At 29.7% G+C, this 21,212-nt stretch overlaps 3 protein-coding genes and 1 long non-coding RNA gene across 4 annotated transcripts; 2 read left to right on the top strand and 2 right to left on the bottom strand.

Annotated features, from left to right (window-relative positions):
- The first annotated feature begins 786 nt into the window (after positions 1 to 786).
- LOC128390687 (uncharacterized) lies at positions 787 to 11,428 on the top strand. Its single transcript, XM_053350446.1, has 4 exons — positions 787 to 915; positions 2,711 to 2,899; positions 3,517 to 3,657; positions 4,328 to 11,428. The coding sequence occupies exon 4, from the start codon at positions 4,887 to 4,889 to the stop codon at positions 7,116 to 7,118; it is 2,232 nt and encodes a 743-aa protein (XP_053206421.1). The 5' UTR covers positions 787 to 915; positions 2,711 to 2,899; positions 3,517 to 3,657; positions 4,328 to 4,886; the 3' UTR covers positions 7,119 to 11,428.
- Positions 11,429 to 14,006: 2,578 nt separating this feature from the next.
- Positions 14,007 to 16,345, top strand: LOC128390749 (uncharacterized). The gene is made up of 4 exons (XR_008325687.1): positions 14,007 to 14,218; positions 14,325 to 14,483; positions 14,610 to 15,069; positions 15,212 to 16,345. It is a non-coding gene; the product is annotated as an uncharacterized LOC128390749 (long non-coding RNA).
- Positions 16,346 to 17,223: 878 nt separating this feature from the next.
- LOC128390729 (mediator of RNA polymerase II transcription subunit 19-like) lies at positions 17,224 to 19,199 on the bottom strand. Its single transcript, XM_053350486.1, has 4 exons — positions 18,869 to 19,199; positions 18,576 to 18,735; positions 18,356 to 18,452; positions 17,224 to 18,252 (listed from the first exon to the last, which is right to left on the bottom strand). Exons 1-4 carry the CDS (start codon positions 19,053 to 19,055, stop codon positions 18,001 to 18,003), a joined length of 696 nt encoding a protein of 231 aa, XP_053206461.1. The 5' UTR covers positions 19,056 to 19,199; the 3' UTR covers positions 17,224 to 18,000.
- Positions 19,200 to 19,265: 66 nt separating this feature from the next.
- Positions 19,266 to 21,211, bottom strand: LOC128390697 (uncharacterized protein C3orf38 homolog). Its single transcript, XM_053350454.1, has 4 exons — positions 20,969 to 21,211; positions 20,705 to 20,892; positions 19,842 to 20,629; positions 19,266 to 19,774 (listed from the first exon to the last, which is right to left on the bottom strand). Exons 1-3 carry the CDS (start codon positions 21,117 to 21,119, stop codon positions 20,081 to 20,083), a joined length of 888 nt encoding a protein of 295 aa, XP_053206429.1. The 5' UTR covers positions 21,120 to 21,211; the 3' UTR covers positions 19,266 to 19,774; positions 19,842 to 20,080.
- Between the last annotated feature and the right edge of the window lies 1 nt (position 21,212).

The raw sequence follows: 21,212 nt of genomic DNA, 5'->3' as shown, positions 1-21,212 counted from the left end.
ATTGGTAATTTCCAGCTTATTATGTGATAGACAATCAACTAGAAAATTTCACTAATCAATTGCAGAAAAATAATCAATGAGATAATAAACAATTTACCACAATTAACAATAACTAACAATAATTAATCTGATTTAATGATTTTCCTTTTAATTGTTTCAATCTAAAAATCGATTAACTTATTTCTAAACCAATAGATGGCAGCACTAACCTGAATTCTCAATGAAATTTATCAACAATTAACTTGATTTGATTAATTTAAAAGCAAACATGATTAATGATAATCAACATAATAATAGAGCAATTAACTGAATGATTTATCAATTGTTTTGTAATAACAACAAAGTGAAAGTAATTAGAAAAGCAGAAAAACTTTTGGTTAAATTACTAAATTAAGTTAATCATTTTGAAGATGAAACAAAATCAAGATAATCAACAAGTTAATTAAGTTTTCATTGAATAACTTTCCTAATTGTATATGTATGACTTTTTGTCTTTTAAACAATTAACCATAATGATAACATTTAATTACCATTTAAATGTTAATGATGATTAGGAAAAAGGTTATTGGTTTGATCGTAATTAAATTAAACTACTAACCAACAAAGTGATTAGATTTTCTCAGCTAAACAATTAAATCTAATTGTTGATTAATCAGTTCGAAATTTTCCATTTTCACAATCAATCAACATGTTCTTTAATATAATAACTAATTGATTAGAAATCAAGGTTAATCTAATTAAAGAATAAAAAGTTTTCTAATTATTCTCATTTTTAGATTATTATGTTTTCCCTGAGAACGAAAAATTTTTTCAATTCAATTTGTGTTTCTTTTTTTTAATTGTTACAATTAATTCAAACTTCCCAACAATTAATATTTACGATGCAAGTGAAACTTAAATCACCAGAGAATCAAAGTAAGTAACCAACCAGATATTGAATTAATTAATTAATTAACAATTTAAGATGAAAACAAAAACCTTGAACCTTTTTTTTCATTTGTAAACAAACAAGTAAACATTTTAATTGTTTACCAATGTTAACACATAGAAAAGAGGTCAATGGTTAATTACAATTAACTAATTGACCGTAACAATTAGATTTCTTTAAATTGTAAACTCATACATATTAACAGTGACTTTGATTAACGTAAAAAGTTAATTTAATTGATCTAATGTTGTATTTATATTGATAAGAAAAGCGGAAGGAAAAGAGTCCAACATGTAACCTTGAGAGAGAGAGAGAGAGATGGTAACATTTTCCTTGAAGATTGTGAATGTCTTTTTGTATCTTCTTCAAGGAATAACAATGATGGAAGATGAAGATGATAAGAAAATGAAGATAAAGTAATAAAAAGAAAGTAATAAGATGAAAGTAAATATATGAAAAAAAGAAGGATTCAAAGAGTTTTGACATAGAGAAAAAAAAATTCTATTTAGAATAGAATTTCCTATTTTCTTTTCTTTTCTCCAATGTTGACCTTCTATTTCTCTCTCTTTACTTTCTTCTCCATCATCCAAGTGTAACACTCTTCTCATCGATTGAATTGTAATCGATTTTCATCATCATCATCATCTCTCTCTTCCTCCTACTCCTTTTTTCTTTTGCCCTCCCCGTTCACTTGCCTGGTAACTATGTTTTTCCAACGATATTCAGAATCTCTGTCTTTTAGTCTTTCTTCATCCTTCCCCTTTTCTCTCTCTCTCTCTCTCCCTGATTCTGTACTTTATGTTATAAATTTCCTCTGTCTCCCATTTCCATCTTCTCTTTCTTCCATCTTGACCTGAATTTGCGTCTCTCTCTCTCTCTCACTACTATCACCATGTTCACCATGATATTCACTCATTGGGTTAACTGCGCACGTTAAGAATAGAAACTCTCTGTCTATGTCTCTCTTTTTCTGTTCGAAAGACAAAAAGAAACTAATTCTTCATCATCGTAACCATATTTTACTTTTTCTCATTCTCATCATCATCTCTCTTTATTTTTTCTCTGTCTAATTATCTCTCTGTAAATCGTATGATGATGAAACTTTTCTCTCTCTCTTTCTCTTGTCTCCCTCATGTTACCAGCGGAAATTGAGAGTCAGTTGATTTACAGAACGAATCAGACTTTCTCTCCCCATTTCTCTCTCTCTCTCTCCATGATTATCTTCTCTGTCTATTTTCCTTCTGTCTCTCCCCTGTTTCTATCTCTCTAATTATTATTATCTATGTTTTAATAATAAAATAAATCTGTATCACTTTTATTTCGTCTTTCCTCATCATCTTCTTCTCTCATCTTCATCATCTCACTTTCTATATTCTCTCACCTCATCTCTTTCTTTATCACCCTACTCTCTCTCTCTCTCTCTCTCTTTCTCCCTCTCTTTCACTCTCTCACTGAGACACAAACTTCCTCTCTTTCTTTTTTCTCTTAGATTTCATTTTCTCTAACTTTTCTCAGTTGTCTCTGTGTTTCCCTCGGTGTGAGTGTTCATCAAATCAGGTTAACCAATCATCAAAACAACAACAACATTTCAATATGTTCATTTGTTTTTTTTTATAATTAGTGTCAAAACAATAATTATTTCAGATTATTGTTTGTTGTACTGTAGAGATTAAACTTTAATCTGGTAAACAGAATCACAAAACCAGATTAAGCCGAAAGGTGTTTTCTTTTGAACTGTTCTCTATCTCTCTCTCTCTCTCTCCGCTTCTCAATCTAATCCAGAAACCAGAACGATTAAGGATTTTGTCTTCTTTCAACCCAAGGATCCATCATTTCTTTTTGTGATTGTCCATTAATTGGTTAATAATAATTAACAATTTAATTTTGTTATCTTATCATCTATTTGGAAAATCAATCAACTTTACAATTTAACATAATTTTCTATTCTCTTTGTGGAATAGAAACGAAACGGTAAATGTAACATGATGAAGATGAAGGAAATTATTCCAATTTCCTTATTCTTCCTCTTCCTCTTCATTTTCTAGTTTCTTCTTTTCTCTTTTTTTTCTATTTTTGTCTTATTTTCTCTTCTTCTCTTCCCAATTTAACCAACTAACGATCAACTAATAAGGTCAAACCAATAGAATATCATTTAGAACAAAAAGTGTGAGAAACAAAAAAGAAGAGGGAACAGTTTGAATTTAAAAATGTCTGTGGAAATTTTTATTCTCTTTTTCCTCTCTTTCAATTGTTACACATTTTTCTCCATTTCCAATGTTATTAATAGAAGAGAATCAGTTAATTTACAACATTAATCAATTTTCTCCATTTTTACATCATCAAGCTCTTTTTTACGTAGAATATTCAGTGAGTGAGCGAGAGAGAGAGAAAGAGAATTGAAAGAGTCTGTGTGTATATTTGATCAGAATCAACGTAAAAATGGTAGAACAAAAATCGTTTGACCTTCACGTTTTATCTTCTCTTTCTTTTTTTCTCTTTCTTCTGATTAATACATTACTCTTTCTCTCTGAGCAAAGCTGAATCAATCATCTAACACTCTCTCTCTCTCTCTCTCTCCTTTTCTACAGTGTGATTCTCCATCTCTGTTAACTCACTTTTCTTTTTACTTCTCATCATCATCATTTTAAAACAACAAACATCATCATCTTCACATTTCGAAAGACTTGTTCAAATCTTAATCATCATTAACCATCTTCATCTTTCATTAGGTAAGTTGATGACTTCATCTTTTTTTTATTATATTCTTCAAATACACTTCACCTCTTTTACCTTTATCACTTTCTCATCCTCTTCTCGATACTCATATTTACCTTAATTTCCATTAATATTTTAGCTCTCTCTCTCTCTCTCTCTCTCTCTCTCTCTCTCCCAGTTAATTGTTAGGAATAGAAAAAAGCAAGAAATCAGTCAGAGAAATTAATTATAACCGATCAATCAACCTAAATATGAAATATAATAATAATTCACCAGTATTTTACTAAATATCAACATCGTTACTATTATTATACATTTCACATGGGGAAAAATGAACAGATGATTTTATTTATCACCCAATAACCCACTTCAATTAGATTCAATTGTTTTGATTGTCAAAAAAGAATCATGTTTACCTCACTCATAACATTAATAGTGATAACTAATTAATAATTACTATCAATAGACATTTTGAGATTCGATATTCAACCAGAATATTATCATGAAATTTATCTTATCTTCTATTACCTTGCTTTTCTATTTATTTCTCGAGTAATCAACTTAATTCAATTATTTTTTTTTTCTTCCTCTTTCTCTCTCTCTCTCTCATCTTCCCATTACATCTCCTCATTGTTATCTGATGCAACAAACAATCAATTAATCAATCAATCATAATCAATCAAGACGCAATTTCAAAGAAATTAACAAGTTCAACCTTCTCTTGATTTAATTATCAACTGCCCAACAAAATAAATCAGTTTTTTTTATTACTTTCTAATTATTCACACTATTACAACTACTACTTGTTAATTGTTAAATTATATCTCGTTAACTACTCTAATTTATCCAATTGGTTAATTGTTCTATCCATCAATCTTTACATCAACCAATTTCCTTCAACAACAATTTACTACCAGTGTGTTTTGTGTTAATCAACGTTCACCTTAAAACTCACCTTTGGCCCTGTTGACCTGTTTTTTTACAGAACTATATGTTATTATTATTATAAGAAATCAGAAATTTATTTATCTTTTTCACCAAAAATAGTTCAAAGGATATAATTATATATAAACCCTTATATATATAACCCAAATTGTTATAATTTTAGGTACAACTTGTTAGCATTTTAAAGTTGATCTCAAATTGAAACGTCAGTGAAGTTTTCAATCATCTTACCAAAAAAAAAATCAAACCATCAACATTTTCATCACAATTAATCAACACTAATTAACCAGCAACAAAAATGCACGTTGAGATTCAAGTGGCACTCAACTTTTTGATCTCCTTCCTCTACAATAAGCTTCCCCGACGTCGTGTTAACCAATTTGGTGAGGAGCTTGAAAATGCCCTTAAACTGAAATTTGAAGGCCATTGGTACCCTGAGAAACCCTATAAAGGGTCAGCGTTTCGGTGTCTCAAGACAACTCCACCATTGGATCCCGTATTTGAAGTGGCTGCTCGTGAAAGTGGAATGGATCTGATTGATATTCAAGAAAATTTACCTCAAGAATTATCTATTTGGATTGATCCTGGTGAAGTTTCTTACCGAATGAGTGAGAAAGGTCCTGTTAAAATACTCTACTCTGAATCTGATCGTCCTCATGACATGGAAAATCCTGATCGAGAGGTTATTCGAACCTTCAACCCTGAGGCTCAGTGTTTCAAGCCAATTGAAGCAACATCGATGGCTTTTGGTTCACTTTCACTAGTTTCTGGTTCAAGTTCACCGCCATCTCTTCAACTAATACCAAATGGATTCCCAAGCTCACAGGCTTCAAACGCTCCATCAAATGGACCTAATACTTCAGTTTCAGCAGCTGCCGCCGCTGTAATTGCTACTGTGGCTAATGGTAATGGATCAAACGGAAGTGGAGGTAACTCACCCAACAATGGTTCGGGTAACCTCATCGCACCAGGTCAACCGGCAATTCATAAATCATTCACCTCCGGTTCAATGGGTCCTTCCGGTTTTCTTCCCAAACCAGCAGCATCCAACGTTACTTTTACCACGGCGACTTTTGCTCAAACAAAATTTGGTTCAACTAAACTTAAATCAAACACCAAACGATCACACCGAATGTCACCAACTGAGTTTTCCAATTACATTAAACAACGTGCTCTTCAGCAACAACAAGCTTCAGTTTCACCCAACGATCGTGTTAACGGTGATCGTGTTGGTCTTTCATCCGGAATGGTAAACGGTATGCACAGTCCATCAAACCTCAACTATGTTCATGGATCACCAAATGGAACCGGCTTATCTTCAGGTAATATTTCACCTCAAAACTCTCGATCCATGTCCCCAATTGGTGGTAATGTACCAGGAAATAACGGTAGCGCACTTGACTCTGTTTCTAACCTTCTCTTCATGGGTAACCATTCAGTTTGTACCACAGCAACATCACCAATTACCCACTCACCATCCTCATCACTTTCATCATTTTACACTGGTAATCACGGTAACGGTAATCTGGTTGGAAACTCTTCAATGGGCCATGGCTCTGTTAGTCCTCGGCATCATCCCTCTCATTCAAACTCTCACCATCACCAACCACCCACATCACATCATTCTGGCCTCCCATCTAGTCTCAATGGTTTGTATGGATCATCATCTTCCAGCCATAGTATCGACTCTCAATTGGCTGATCTCTTAGGTTCATCCAGTTTACTACCCAAATCAACTTCCTCCTCAGTTGGCAATGGAAATACTTCACCAATCTCCAATAACAATGTATTCAACCGATTCGCATCTCTATTTGATAAAACTCCAGTCGTCGGATCAACATCATCAAATCCCTATCTGTCCAACAACAGTGTCAACGTTACAAATAATTCAACTAACGGTGTTTCAAATATCAATAATAGTAACATCACCTCAGTTTCAAGTAATTCAACCGCTTCAAACAACCTTATCAATATTATCAACAGCAACAATAACAACCTTCATTCAATTCTTAATGGTGGTGATGTTTCACCAATCTCATCTCAAGCTTACACAAGCAATAACATCCTTGGCTCATCAGGTATCCATGTAAATAGCTTATATGGTAATACTGGACATCAAACATCATCCAATGATCTAATTTCAAACGGATTAGGATCAAACATTATCTCACCATCAACCGTTTCCATTGTCGATTCAATCTCATCAGCGTCATCATCATCATCATCATCATCAGTTAATTCAGCTTCCAGCCCAGCTGCTACTTCCCCAATAATTGCTGTTCCCTCATCTTGTTCAACATCCCTTTCAGCTTCATCCTCAGCCTCATCATCCCCATCATCTTCCTCCTCTTCAGTACCCTCATCGTCATCACCAGTTCCAGAATCAACAACATCCGCCTCCAATTCATCAGTCTCCTCCTCATCAACAGCAGCAGCAGCAACATCAAACAAAGGCTATGACAATTTCTCATTCTCCTTAAATGGAGTCTCCTATCCTAATCAATACCAACACCTACTGGTTGCCAATTAGGAGTAAGAATTAACGAAAACGAAAAAAAAAACTAAAAAAAAATAAACAAAAACACAGAGAAATATATATTAACAAACACCAAAACAAAAAAGAAAATAACAAAAAAAAAATAAGAGATGATATATTTAGTTAACAATCAAAATCTAAAACAATTAAGAACAAAATCTAAAAAAAATATTGATAAAGTCTCGCAACGCACTCAGTGAAAAAAGAAATGATAAGAAGCAAATCTTGTACGTGCACCCGATATAAGATATATGATGAATTACTTTTGGAAAAGAAAGCAAACCTTTTTACCTCAATCGAAAACAAAACAAACTCCCATTGCCTTCCCATCTCACTCCCAATATCAACTCCCATTTTCATCTCTCTCTCAATTAGACTTTTAAAAGAAAAACGTTGCAGTGTCAAAGGCTATGTTACCTTTGAAATTTTCTCTCTATTTCTATCTCTTGTTATCTGATTTACTCTTGGAAAACCAATCAATCACAAACTGCTGATGATGGTGAGATGAATTAAATCAATGATGATGAGGATGAACAGCAAGATAAAAGTCGAGGTAAACAAAAAAAACAAATATAAACATTTACTTTTATCAGATCTCTTGGTTTCTTTTTGTGTGATTTTTTTGCATACATTATATTGCTACTAATTATTATTATTATATTACTATTAAGACTTTAAATTCACATTTCGTTAGTGTTTTAATAGTAAACAACTATGACAAAATTAAGAAACCTAAATCAAATCAAACTAACGAAATGATGATTTTGAAAATCGAAAAAAAAAATCGCAAAAAAAGTTACCTCTTCTTTAATTTCTTTACCTATTCATCCTCATCTCAAACCCTTTTCTTTTTACATTAAACACAATACACCTAATTATTTACCATAGATAATGATAATATACCTGAGAAAAAAACGAGAAAAAAAATGAACGAAAAAAAATATGATATTATCATTATTATATAAATTCTTATGATTACTATTAATTGTATTTGACAGGGAGGTTTAAACCATCTCAATCTTTTTCTGTCCAAATAATTGTTGATAAAAATTCTGAAAAAGAGAAATTTTTTTCTTGATAATGTTTTACACCCAAATACACACACACACACATACACGAATGATGATAATCAATTTTATCATCATTTCCTTTTCCTTTTTCATTGAAATTATCTTCATCTTTCTGTTAAATTTCATCACAAGAAAAACAAGTCAAACTCTCATAAACAAATACACATATATTACGATTATATATGGATATTATTGTAACAATAATAACAAGACGACGATGATGATGATGATGATATGATGATAATAATAATGATAATAATCAATTTATCAATAGTAGCGCTTAAAAAACGTGAATTGCTGCCGAATCCCCACCCACACATGCATATATATTTATTAATATGTATCTACAGTGTGTGTATCAATTGTTTACCTACATCTCTGTAAATGTATGTGTATAACAACAATATATTTATATTATTATTATTGTTAATTATTATTATATAAATAGATTTGATGATAACGACAGAAAAAAAAGAAACGTTTCTCTCTGGTAGATTAACCTTGTTTTGTTTACAGTTTGTGACACAAATTTGAATACCAACAACCAAACAACAACAACAACAACAACAACATACACACACCTCAAGATCTTCATCATTATTATCTTTATTCTTATCCCTCCAAATCTCTTCATCTTCATCTTCCTCATCATCTCTATAAATACGTATCATTAACTCCTTCTTTTGACTTAACACATAGAGGAAAAGTCACTCCCAAGGCTTTGATTTATAAATAATTACAACTTTATATTTGTTACGATTCTTAGTTACAAGTCTTTCTCTATCTATTTCTATCTCTCTCTCTCTTTCAATTTACTTTCTTGTCATCATCTTCTCTTTCTCCTTGAAAAATCCTCTCTCTTTGGTGTCTCTCTCTCTCTCTCTCTCTCCTTCATACTCTCATGAGAAATTCTTAAGGTGTTCATCATCCACATCATCATCTTCATCCTCATTACTACTCTTCCAAAAAAAGCTCACAAGCTTGTAAACTGTCACCATACAAAAAAAAAACACAACAACAACAACAACAACAATTATAATCCCAGAGAATCGTTTTGATTATATTTCTAATAATTTGATTATTATTATTATTAATTTAAACGATGAATTCAATTGAATACACCTACACTTATATACATACACATACACCATCTGATTAACATACACAACATAATATTTAAAACACACAACAACATCAACATCAACAACAACAACAACCAATGCATATAACCAATGATTGGAAATCAACAAAAAATATAACTTAATTTTTCACATTTTACCTGGATGAAGACAACAAAAGACACTTTCTTAATCTATGATGAAATCTTTTTCTTGTAATCCTTTTTGCATCTAATACGTTACGATGAAATATACATTTTAATTGTTTACCTAAATCCCAATCCTAATCCCCGAAACCATTAATCCCTAATCTCCTTTTTTTCTTATTGTTATTATTACTTCTAATTACTATTTGATGAAAATGTTTTTCTTTTTCTTTTTTTGTTTAAAATCCTCTAATCCCAATCAACTTCCTAATGATTTATTCTGTTTATCAAATTATCAAATGAAACAACAACAATTTTATATACACGAAAAAAACAATTGATAATAGTGAGACCTCAACCCAACACAATAATAATATAATAATAATAATCCAAGAGATAAACGTTTCTAATGTCCGGTTAGATTAACCAACTAACTTAATACACTGAAATGAAAACAATGATTGTAAATGATGAAGATTAAGGAAGAGGAAAAGGAAATGGAAATGATGTGATGAGAAACAAAAAATACTACGAATTGAGTGATTAAAAAAAGGTATTAACAGTTAATCAAGTTGGAAAATTGTTGATACCTAATCTTAAGCTGCTTTCAAATATCACAAGTAACATTTAACTTCCGTTAATGTTGATTGTAATTACTGATTAACTACCATCATCTGAATCATTTATCCATCACCATGATGATAAATTGAATGATTAAGATGATAATCAATCACAAACACACACAATTCATAGTCAATTGAAACAAAAAAACTGCACTCACATTGCAAAAATCATATTAACGATTTACTATCACAATTAAATTGCCATTATAATTAATACATTTGATTAACAATGTCAAAAACAGAGAGGGAGAGAGAGAGAGAGAGAGAGAGAGAGAGAGATTTAAAATCAATGTGAATATTTAAATTGTTGATCCAATTGATTAAATCTCAGTTAATCCTCTTAATAATTAGGGGGAAAATATGAAATTATATTTGTCTAGTTGATCAATCAATTTGATTAACAGTGTTTTTGATTGTTGTTAATTGATGATCAATTTTGATTTTTCAATTATTGTAAATGATTGATGAATTGATTAACAATTAAAATGGTTTGAAAACAAAAGGTTAATCACTGAACAATTTAATCAACATGAAAACGATAAATTTTGTTTCAATTTAAATCTTCATCTTGATTATTACAATTAACTCTTAATTATTTTTGATTTTGTTATCATTTTGATTCTCTCTCTCTCTCAATCTCTTTACACAAACAATTAACTATTGGGACAATTAAAGTTAATTTAGTTAATTTTATTGTAAATAACTTTAAGTTTTTTATTAATGATATCTTAATTACTACAATTAACTAATGATAATTAACAGTGTGGCCAACATTTTATTAACTAAATTGTTATTATTATTATTATTATGATTATCACTGTTAACTGATAAATACAATTTAGTAATTGTTATTTGTTACTGATTAATACATGAATTAATTTAATCATCTCAACTGTTTAATTTTTGATTCAATTGTTAATTGTTGTTTAAAAAAACATTGAAAACAAAGGTTTGATTTTAACAAATTTTAGTTTCTATTATTATTATATTGATTTGGGAAACGAATTGATTAAATTATAAATGATTAATGATATGATTTAATTGTTGTTACTAATCAATGAAGTTAATTGTTATCTCTTGACGACACAAAACAAAATTTGATTAACTAATTAAACGATATAAACAATTAACTAATTTCTGAATATTTATCTCATTAAAAACTATCCTTGTGATAAGAAAATCAAACCAAACAAATAAATTTTATGTTTCTAATGATAACTAATTAGTTAATTACAATTAAATCACCAATTTATAATTTAAATCTAATTAACCTGACACTCACTTTCACACTCTATGTAAATTGTAATTTAACTTAAATTGTATTTCAGTCAATAAAATCCAATCAAATTAATGGAAATCAATGTTTGCTTTTTAATTGTTACACACAAACACACACACAGAAAACTAATGTTACTATCAAGATTAAAATTAATTGTTACCATTAATTATATGATATAAATGAAGATAAATTTTTTTATTAATTAAAAATGAAATAAAAGTCTAATGTTTCAACAAAAAGAAATTAAAAATTGTCTCAGTTAATTAGATTTTTCGCAATTAGTTGTAAACCATTGAAACTCCGAGTGGAGAGGAAAAGTTATCACGTTGATCAATTCGATATCGATCTTGAACTTTTCCCCACCGCCCACCACCCACTTCCACCATGTTTCTAATTCATATCACTCTCTCTCTCTCTTTCTCTCTCTCTCCATGGTTGACCTACATTCATCATCTATATTTATCTTCATTATCATTTCTCATCTTCGAATGTTCCAAAAAAATTTCATGATAAACACTGAGCCAAACAATTTGCATGAGCCTTTTACAAGAACCTTGGTTAATTGTTGTTGATTGTGATTAAGTTAATTTTAGACTAATTCTTTAGCTAAATGATCAACTTGTTTAATTTTTTTCCTTCTCTTCTTGGCTTCAGATGTTTGTTTTCATTTTCTTTGGGCTCTTCCTTGTAACCTTGCCCATATTTAAATCTTAATCAAGAGAGTGAAATTTTCTGCTCACTGGATGAGATGTTATTGTTACGATTGGTGTTTAATTTGATTGTGATGATTTGTTAATTTGGTAGATAATCAATTGTAATGGTCATTGAAAGGAGGATGTTGAGAGTAGACAATTTTTGCTTCTCTCTCAATAACAAAAGTGCGTATTTAAAGCAATGGGTTTTTAGGTTGAATGAAGGGGAAAGTGTAACATGGATAAAGAGGAAATAGAAGATGAATGATGATGAGGATGAAGATGAAGATGGAAGAGTGGGTGGGGATGAGGGAGGAAGATTGAGCCTGATGGAAATAGAACAAGTGTTGTTGTATTGTTATTATAGTTTAAAGGGTAAATCGGATGAAGAATGATGATGATGATGATGAAAAAGGAAAATAAGATAAGAAAAGAATCAGAAAAAGAAAAAGAAAAAGAAGAAAATTGTTCGTTGGATGTTCATGTTTTTCATCTTCATCTTTTTTCTTCTTCTCTTCCTATATGAACAGTTTTATTCTTCATAGTCAACGAGTCGTTAGGGAATGAGAATGATGATGATGATGATGATGATGATGATAAGAAAGAGAATTAGAAAAGGATTGAGAAAGAAGAAGAAGAAAGAAGACTGGGAAAATTGTTCTTCTCTCTTTTCGAAATAGACTTTTCTTCCCAACGAGCATGAACATTAGTTTAGTAGGACGAAGATTCGCGGAGCTTTCGAATTACAACAAAGTCTTTCTTTCTCTCTTTCTTTATCCTGATGATGATATTCTAGATGATGATGTGAGAGAAAAAGAAAAAAAGACAGAAAGATAGAAAGACAGAAACGAATCCAGGTCAAGATGGAGTGAGAAATGAAAGTAGCTAACGAAAATTTCGTTAGTTGCTAAGGACGAAGAAAAAGAGAAAAAAAAGAAAGAGAAATAGAAAACAGTCTGAGGGAAGATAAAGTAACAGTAAAAAGATGATGATAAGGGGGAAATAATGGTAATGGTGGAAAGAGGGGTGAAGATGATGATGAGAAACCTAAGAACGAACAAAAAAAGTAGTAAAAAAAAAGACAACGAGAACAAACAAATTGGATCGATAAAGTTTTCTACTCGAATGGGAGAGAATGTACAAAAAGTTTCTCGAAAAAGATGATGATGGAAAAAGAGAAGAAGGAAAAAAATGAAAGAAGGTGAACCGAGACTAATAATAACATGTTAACATAAAAGAAAGAGAGAGAGAGATGAAGATAAGGATGATGAAGAAATAACTGTTCTTATTTCCTAATAGATTTCATGTGGAATCGAAAATGAAACTTTCAACTAACGAAAATACTTTATATGGGAATGAGAATTTCTCCTCCAGAATTATTTTCCATCTTCTTATTCAAATTCTATTGAATTGATTATCCAATCAAAGGAACAATTTAAATATACACTCATCATGATCTCTTCCAATTACCATCTTAATTTCCTTAATTGTTACAATTTAAGATGAACACTGTTAACCTAAAATCTTCATGACGTTCATAATGTTGGGTCCTTTTTTTTCCTTCTTCTTTTACCTTTAGCATTTGATTATTTATTCATTTGAGCTTTTTAATTATTTACGATTTTTTCTTTGAGTTGATTTAAATTTAGTTACATTCTTACAATTATTGATTAAGTTGGAGATATAATTAAATCACAATTCGTTAGGTTGATTTCAACTTCAAGGTCGATATAATTTCCACTTTATATTCATTGATTGGGTTTCTTTAAATCTGTGAAAATCCAGATAAATTAATTGCAGGAAATTAAATTTTCATAATCAAATAATCGATTATTTCTCTAAATGATTAAAATTAATTGAAAAATTCTAGAAAAGTTATCGATTTATTATCGAAATTGAATTTGGAGCCAAAATTTTTTTTTCTTTTCTACAAAAAAAAAGGTAAACAAATGAATGGAAATGAATCAATTTTCATTTAATTTCTTTCGAGTAAATTAATTGTTGTTAATTAAAAAGCTGTTATATTGTTTTTTCTTTTGTTTAATTTACTTTATCATCATCGTGTGAACGTAATTAGTAAAAATAATAGTTGTTTTGTTTACCATTCAATTGGTTTTCTATTACTTTTTGTCTTCACCTTTTTTGCTAAACTTAAATATTGACTTGGTGAGTATAAGTATTTGTATACATAATAGATTGTTGTTGTTAATGATTAACTGATTAATTCCTTTTTTTTATTGATTTTCTTTTACATGATTGTTAATTTCTTTAGTTCTCAAGGACATGGATTTTTTTAATTATGTGATTCGTTTTTTTCCTTTCCGGTAAATAGTAATTCAATTAGCCAAGTAATTGGTTAAGAGTTGAAGAGTTACCGGTGTACCGATAATTAGGTAATCATGTAGAGCATTTTTTTCGCCCTCGTTTAATTGTGAGTAGAATTTAGTTTTTTTTCCACATGATTATTAATGTATTTTCTTCTCTCTGTTCTATATTATTTTACTCTCTCTCTCTCTCTCTCTCTCTCTCTCTCTCTTTATTTTCTTTCTACTATTAGATTGGGATGGTAATTGGAAAACTTTACAAACTGGACCTAATAACATGTAACAATGGACTTTGGATGAATCCAAAATTTATTGATGGAAAGGAATCAAAAGAGGATAGAAAGATAGAAAAGAGAAATGAAAAAAAAAGAAGGATCCAATTCGATTAGCAGAAGAAGGAACTAGAATTTTTAACCCAGTGAAATATAATAAGGATTCGGTGTGTTATAATATGAGACTCTTAATGGTTAGTTACAGTGACCTAAAAATAAAAATTGATCCAAAATGATGGCAAAGTAAAAAGGGGATTCAGTTGATTCAGTCAGTCTCAGTGTTTGAACATTGAAAGATGATTATTTGAACACTTGGTTAATACACACACACATACACACTGGAATATTGATTAGCCAACCAACCAATCAACTAAGTTAAAAATATCAATTTCAGGGATCAGATATTAGTCCTGAACCTGAGGTAAAATATGATGTCCAGTTTTCATCAGTCCAGAATAACAATATTCATCCTTCACCCATAGACAATTTACCTGACAAGGCAAAAATAATGATTTTTTTTTCTTCTTCTTTTCATCAACTATATTTGGATTAACAATAATAAGATACCCTGGATCAAGGACAAAACTGTGGCAATTTACGCACAATCAAGAAAATACAATTACGACGAAAGCAAATGAAGAATCATAAACCCTTTACCAGCAATAAATACAATGCGATAACAATAACAAGAGGATCAAGTGAACCATTAAATACCAAATCCATTGGACAATTAGCCAAGAAAATGAGCCTGACGATTATGTTAATTATCATTATTGTAATCAACATGATAATCAAAAAATGATGAAACGATTTGCTGTTTTATTGTTACTCATTAGACATTATTATCATCGTCATTACTACGTTATTACAGTTATAGACCCTATTGTTATTTATTATTTCATCTGACAATTAACTAACCAACCAGCCAATCAATTGACATTGAATTTGCACCAACCATCAACACACAGAATTAACAATGATACACTGATCATAATAATAGAAAATTTAATTTCAAGGTTACATGGAAGTCAATTCACCTTCTTCACCTTCATCTCTCTCTCTCTCTCTCCTTGATTGTAAACAACAGTTATGATGATGATAATAATCTCGATGATGATAAATGATGATAATGAAATAATAACAAAAGAGGTAGAAAAAAAATCTCAATCGGAAATTATGATTTCTAATTATCCTTGATTATCAAAAGGAAAAAAAAGATGAGATGAGATTTTGTTGTTGTTTTTCCTTTAATCATCAATTTCATTGATTAGTTGATTGTTGAAATGATTTAAATGACGTTAACTCTCATTATCGATTAACAATCAAAATAAATTCATATTTTTCCCTCAATAAGTAATCAAATTACAGTTGAAAACCTTAAAACCAAAGTTGTAAAATTGTCAATCCATTGGATGATTAGTTAATTGTAACTGTTTTTTTTTCATTTCCGATTCGAACAATTAATTTTCAAATTTCCCTTCTAATAACAATTAACTTTTACCTTGTTGGTATTTAATTGTTTAATTGTGATAAATTTAGTTGGTCATCAATTGTGATGAAATTAGATGATTAGTATTAATTATTGTTAAGATCTCGCTAAAGGTAAATTGTTAATTAATAAATTGTGTGTCTGTAAACAATAATGATCAAGGTCAATGTTTATTAACTAATTAAAAGAAGCTCAGATTTTGTAATAATCAACAGTTAATTTAATTATTTACCACAATTAATAATGAAAATTTTGTTTTCTCATTCTGTTCTGATGATTATATTAATTGTTCATGTTGTTGATGATAACAATTTAGGTGAAACAATTTAATATAAGTCAATTGTAATAATGTGTACATGATGAAAATGATTACATTTATTAATGATAATGTTAATTGTTGATGATTAAATATAAATCATAAATAATGATAATGAAACAGCAGAAAAAAATTTATCATTTCATTTTTTGATTCAGTTAAATCATCAAAGGTTAAAGTAACAATTAATTGTTGTTAATAACTTTTAATCATCACCATTAAAAAGTTGCTTATTTAAAACAAAACTAAATTGTAAGTTAAATTGTTTCATCAGGAATAAATTAACTTACAGTTTTTCAAATTGATTCACTTAATCAATTGGTTCATATTTAGTAAAAAATTATTTAATTATTATAATTGATTGTAAATTAAATGTGTAACCTTTAGTAACACTTTAATCATCATTAAATTGTTACGCGTATCAATCATCAGTATTTATCATTATTTAATTGTGTTTCTCAGGTAAATCAGTTAATTGTTAACAATAATAAGCATTATATTTGTCTCATCATTGCCATAGTTTAATCAATGTGAGTTAATTGTTAACTGATTTGGGAATTGCCAGCGGAAGATATTTAACAATTAATTCTCGGGTATAAATCAATGGTAATTTAAACTGATAGGAAAGGTTAATTGTTGAGAAATAGGAAAGTTAATCAAATCAAATGATTCGGTGAATACTAATCATCAATGATTTGGTTTGATGAGAGGAAAATTTGATTGTTACTATTGAATGGAAAACGTTGATTTAGTGAAAGTGTAACAATCAATCAAATTCAATTAGTTTTTTTATTATTAATTTTACAATAAACCAATTTGTGTTTTCTCAATGAAACTTATGGAATTAGAAAATTTTGTTTTTTTTAAATAAAAGGATAAACAGGAAAAGGAAATGATGAAAGTTGGATGTTGATGAGTTTCGTAAGTAAAGATAATAGTATTTCTTTTGGTTGCTTTTCGTTATTAGATAAATCATTTTGTTAATCTGATTTTTATGATTGAGGTGATTTGGTTTGATTAAATCTGAATGACTTTAAATATCTGATTGTTTATCCTCTTGGTGTGTTTGTGTATATGAATGAAAGTGTAAATTAGTTATGGCAAAGGTGATTAGAGGTGAATCAGAAAATTAATTGTTGGTGAGATGCTTTTTCGTGGGGGCTGTTGGGTTGTTGTTTGCGTCTTCGAGAGTTAATTATAAATTGGTACGAGAAAAGATGAAAGTCAATCTCATCGTGCAATCAATTTCAATTATGTTGTACAGAGAGGAAACTGTTGAATCTCATTGAATTGATCAGAATGGTGATTACATAATATGGATCGTGGTGAATGATGGTGACGATGTTGATGATCAGTAGCAGCGGATGTTCAATTAAACTGAAGGCAGTACAATTAATTAGGTAGGTGAATGATCAAGACAATCCTCCAAGGCAATTTCATTATTATGGTACTACAAGTATATCAAAAGGAGTTTTTTTTTCTTCTTGTGATTTTTTTTTCTCTCGATATTTACAGAAAGATATTGCTTATTGGTGGAATTGGTGTTTTCATGGACCAACAGTTGATTCTGGTGAATGTTTTGCCTTCTTCTTTTTCTTGTCTTTCTTTTTCTTTTTTCTTTCTTTGTCATCTTCGTGTTTTCTTTTATTCTTGTGCTTCTTTTCGTGTCCCCCAGAAGATGCGGTTTCTAAAACTTCCATTTGTATATCAGGATTCGTTTCCTCTGATTTATGTTTTTTCTTTGACTTGTGTTTCTTTTTAACTATGGGTTGATTCATGAGTCTATATTGTTCAGGTAACTGTTGATGGAGAAAGAAAAGTAAGATTGAGATTTAGGAATAATAATAATCAACAACGTTTTATAAGAGGCGAGAAAAAGCAGAAAAACTCAATTAAACTCACTGGTCCAGGATGTAATCTGAAACCAGCTAGTTGATTCTGTGTTAAAGGTAGTATTTCTTTTCCTCCTATCGGTGGTTTTTCCATTAGACTTCGTAAACTGTGTGAATATTTAAATTAAAAAGAGAAAGATGATAATAGTTAATTAACAAGAATAATCATCAAAGAAAGAGAAATATCAAATAACAGAAAATGAGATCAAATTGTGAATCGAAATACAAACCTATCATTTTGAGTCGCAGGTACGTCAATGTTTCCAGGTAAATTGGGAAGAAATGCACTTAATTGATCTTTAATTTTCCGGCCACAACAAAATTTAGAGAAAGAATGTTCCAGATTATAGTATTTAATCAAATTTGTAGAGCCAGTTAGCTCACTTTCAACTGTAGTAATAACATTGATCATATTATCAAAGAGTAGAAGGAGAAACAGAATAATAAATGAGATTAGAATTCACATTTAAACCATACATGAACACTATTCGATGAACGATGTTTTATCAACTGTTGCACTTACCTCCAGGCTCTTTCATCAAATAAAATGGTCCACTGTGAACAATAGCTGGTGTTTTACCGAGCGAAATTGTTGTTTTTAAAGTTCCTGTGGTGTCTTGTCTGTTCACTAATGGAGACCGAGAACCTCTTGGGCTTGACTTAGGTGAATATTGGTCCCCATTAGTCCGCCGAACAGTTTCTGTAATCATTTGTCTGATTATTGTTTTACAGTCAATCCAACAAATTAAAGGAAAACCTCAATTAAATCTAATTGAGTAAAATATAAATAGAAATTAATAAACAATTAAAAACTAAAAAAACCAAAACAAGAAAATTTTTGTCAAAAAAGAATCAGGGATCGTATCTTAATAAAAATACGAAGGAGGGAATAGTTTAAATATAAAAATCGGTAAAAAAAGTGAAATTTAATTTGATCATTTATTAGATAGGAAAAAATTATGATTAATTTAAATTATTACAGTTATTACATAGATGGAAATATACATATATGGCATAATGTTGAAGATGACGAAAGTATTGTTGATATGGTTGTTGATTCTTCATTCCGATTGTGGTTCTTATATGAAGATTTTTTTTCTTTACAATTAACTTAATTTCCAATTGATGATTAATTTCTGATTTTCTTGGGTCGTCATTTGATTTAAAGTTATTTGACTGAGAGAGAAATGAGATTGTTGATTTTCTTCCTTCAATTCAAATTAGGAACTTGGAGAATCTGAACCATTTCGGTGGAAAATTTTAATATCGTTGAATTCATGGTTAATATATTTTCGTAAAAGTCATTTAACTTTGATAATTTTCGAGCTTCGTTTTCATCTTGGACTTGTTGCCTTCGAACTTCAGCCTTAACTTATTGACGACAAGTAATTAGAATACATTTTCCATATTGACGATAATGTTTATGTCACTTGGGTAGAAAAGATTAAGACAAATTAAATTGTTTTTTAGTTCATTTGAAAATCAACTATTCTTACCTTTGATCAAGCAAATTTGTTGATCAGCTGATGATCAAAGTACAAAACCGATGGACCTGGTTTTGGAACTGGACTTTCCGCTGATCAATTATCCATTAATTCAAATCGATAATTGCTAATGATTTGAGAACTTAATGTTTAAGATGGCGAAATTATATTATGAAGCAAAAAAGAAGAGCAAAAAATAGTTGTTTGGGAAAAAAGTTTTTCTCAGTCAAAATGAGTTAGTTTTTCTACTCTCATGTATAAGGAACCATTGAATTGTAATTAACTGGTGAACAATTAACTTTCCAGTGCATTTCGATGAATTTAATTTTCCAATTATCATCAGCAACATGTGGATTTTTAATTAAACCAAAAGCACTTTCAAAAACACCATCAGGTTGACTGCAATTCTTGTAGATAACACCGTTAACTTGAATCTTAATCAATCCATGAGTTTCCATGTAACAATTAATATCTTTATATAGATTAGGTTCAAATGAATATTGGAAATGATTAACTGCATTTTTAATTGCTTCGATTGTTGGTAAATCTCCATTAGCTGAAAATGGGATGTTTTCCCCTTGGGCAGTTGAAATGGTTCCAGCGACCATACAATCAGACCAAAAATGCTGCGGACCAAAAACCGCTGGATTATTAACATCATTCAGTAAATTATAAAACCATTTCGAAAATGATGTTCCCATTGAAAGTAATTTATCGTCTGTTAACTGATTTGATTGGAGATTCAATGAATTATAATCAGGAATTGAATTTTCCATCTCACACATTTCCCAATCAATTGTCTGTAGAAAAGATTAAAGGTAAGAACAAAAACAATTAAAGAAACAAAATTAACCAAAATTTATGATATAATTTACCTCACTGGATATCGATGAAACTTGCCAATAATTTAAACATTTATGAATTAATTCAGTTTTATCACATCTCGGAGAAACTTCAACATTTACCTCTTTCAAATATCTAAACAGTAAATCTTTAGTAATCTTTTTACGCTTGAGAATATCAAGTGAGTCTTTACAGTATTTAATAATCGCTTGGACAGCATCTAATAAGAACATTTAAAAGAAAAATAAAACAACAATTAAATTAAATTAAAATCATTTTCCCTAATTTAAACTCACCATTTGGATTGTCAGTTTTAACTAATCCATTTGTTATTGTTGCAACAAACGCTATCAAATCATACGATGGAATCATCTTCAACAATCCAATAATCCCATGTTCTTCAGCTGGAGATAAACCCATATCACCAATAGTTAAACTAATTAACATGTCACGAAAATAAAATTCATTCCTAATTAACTAACTATAAACAATAAAGTGAAAAACCAAATCAAACAGAAAAGTAAACAAACTAATCCAATG

The sequence above is a fragment of the Panonychus citri genome, unplaced genomic scaffold (genome assembly GCF_014898815.1).
Source record: "Panonychus citri isolate SS breed McGregor unplaced genomic scaffold, ASM1489881v1 Contig00011, whole genome shotgun sequence".
In the NCBI taxonomy this organism is placed as follows: Eukaryota; Metazoa; Arthropoda; class Arachnida; order Trombidiformes; family Tetranychidae; genus Panonychus; species Panonychus citri.
This window is presented reverse-complemented; position numbering and strand designations above follow the sequence as displayed.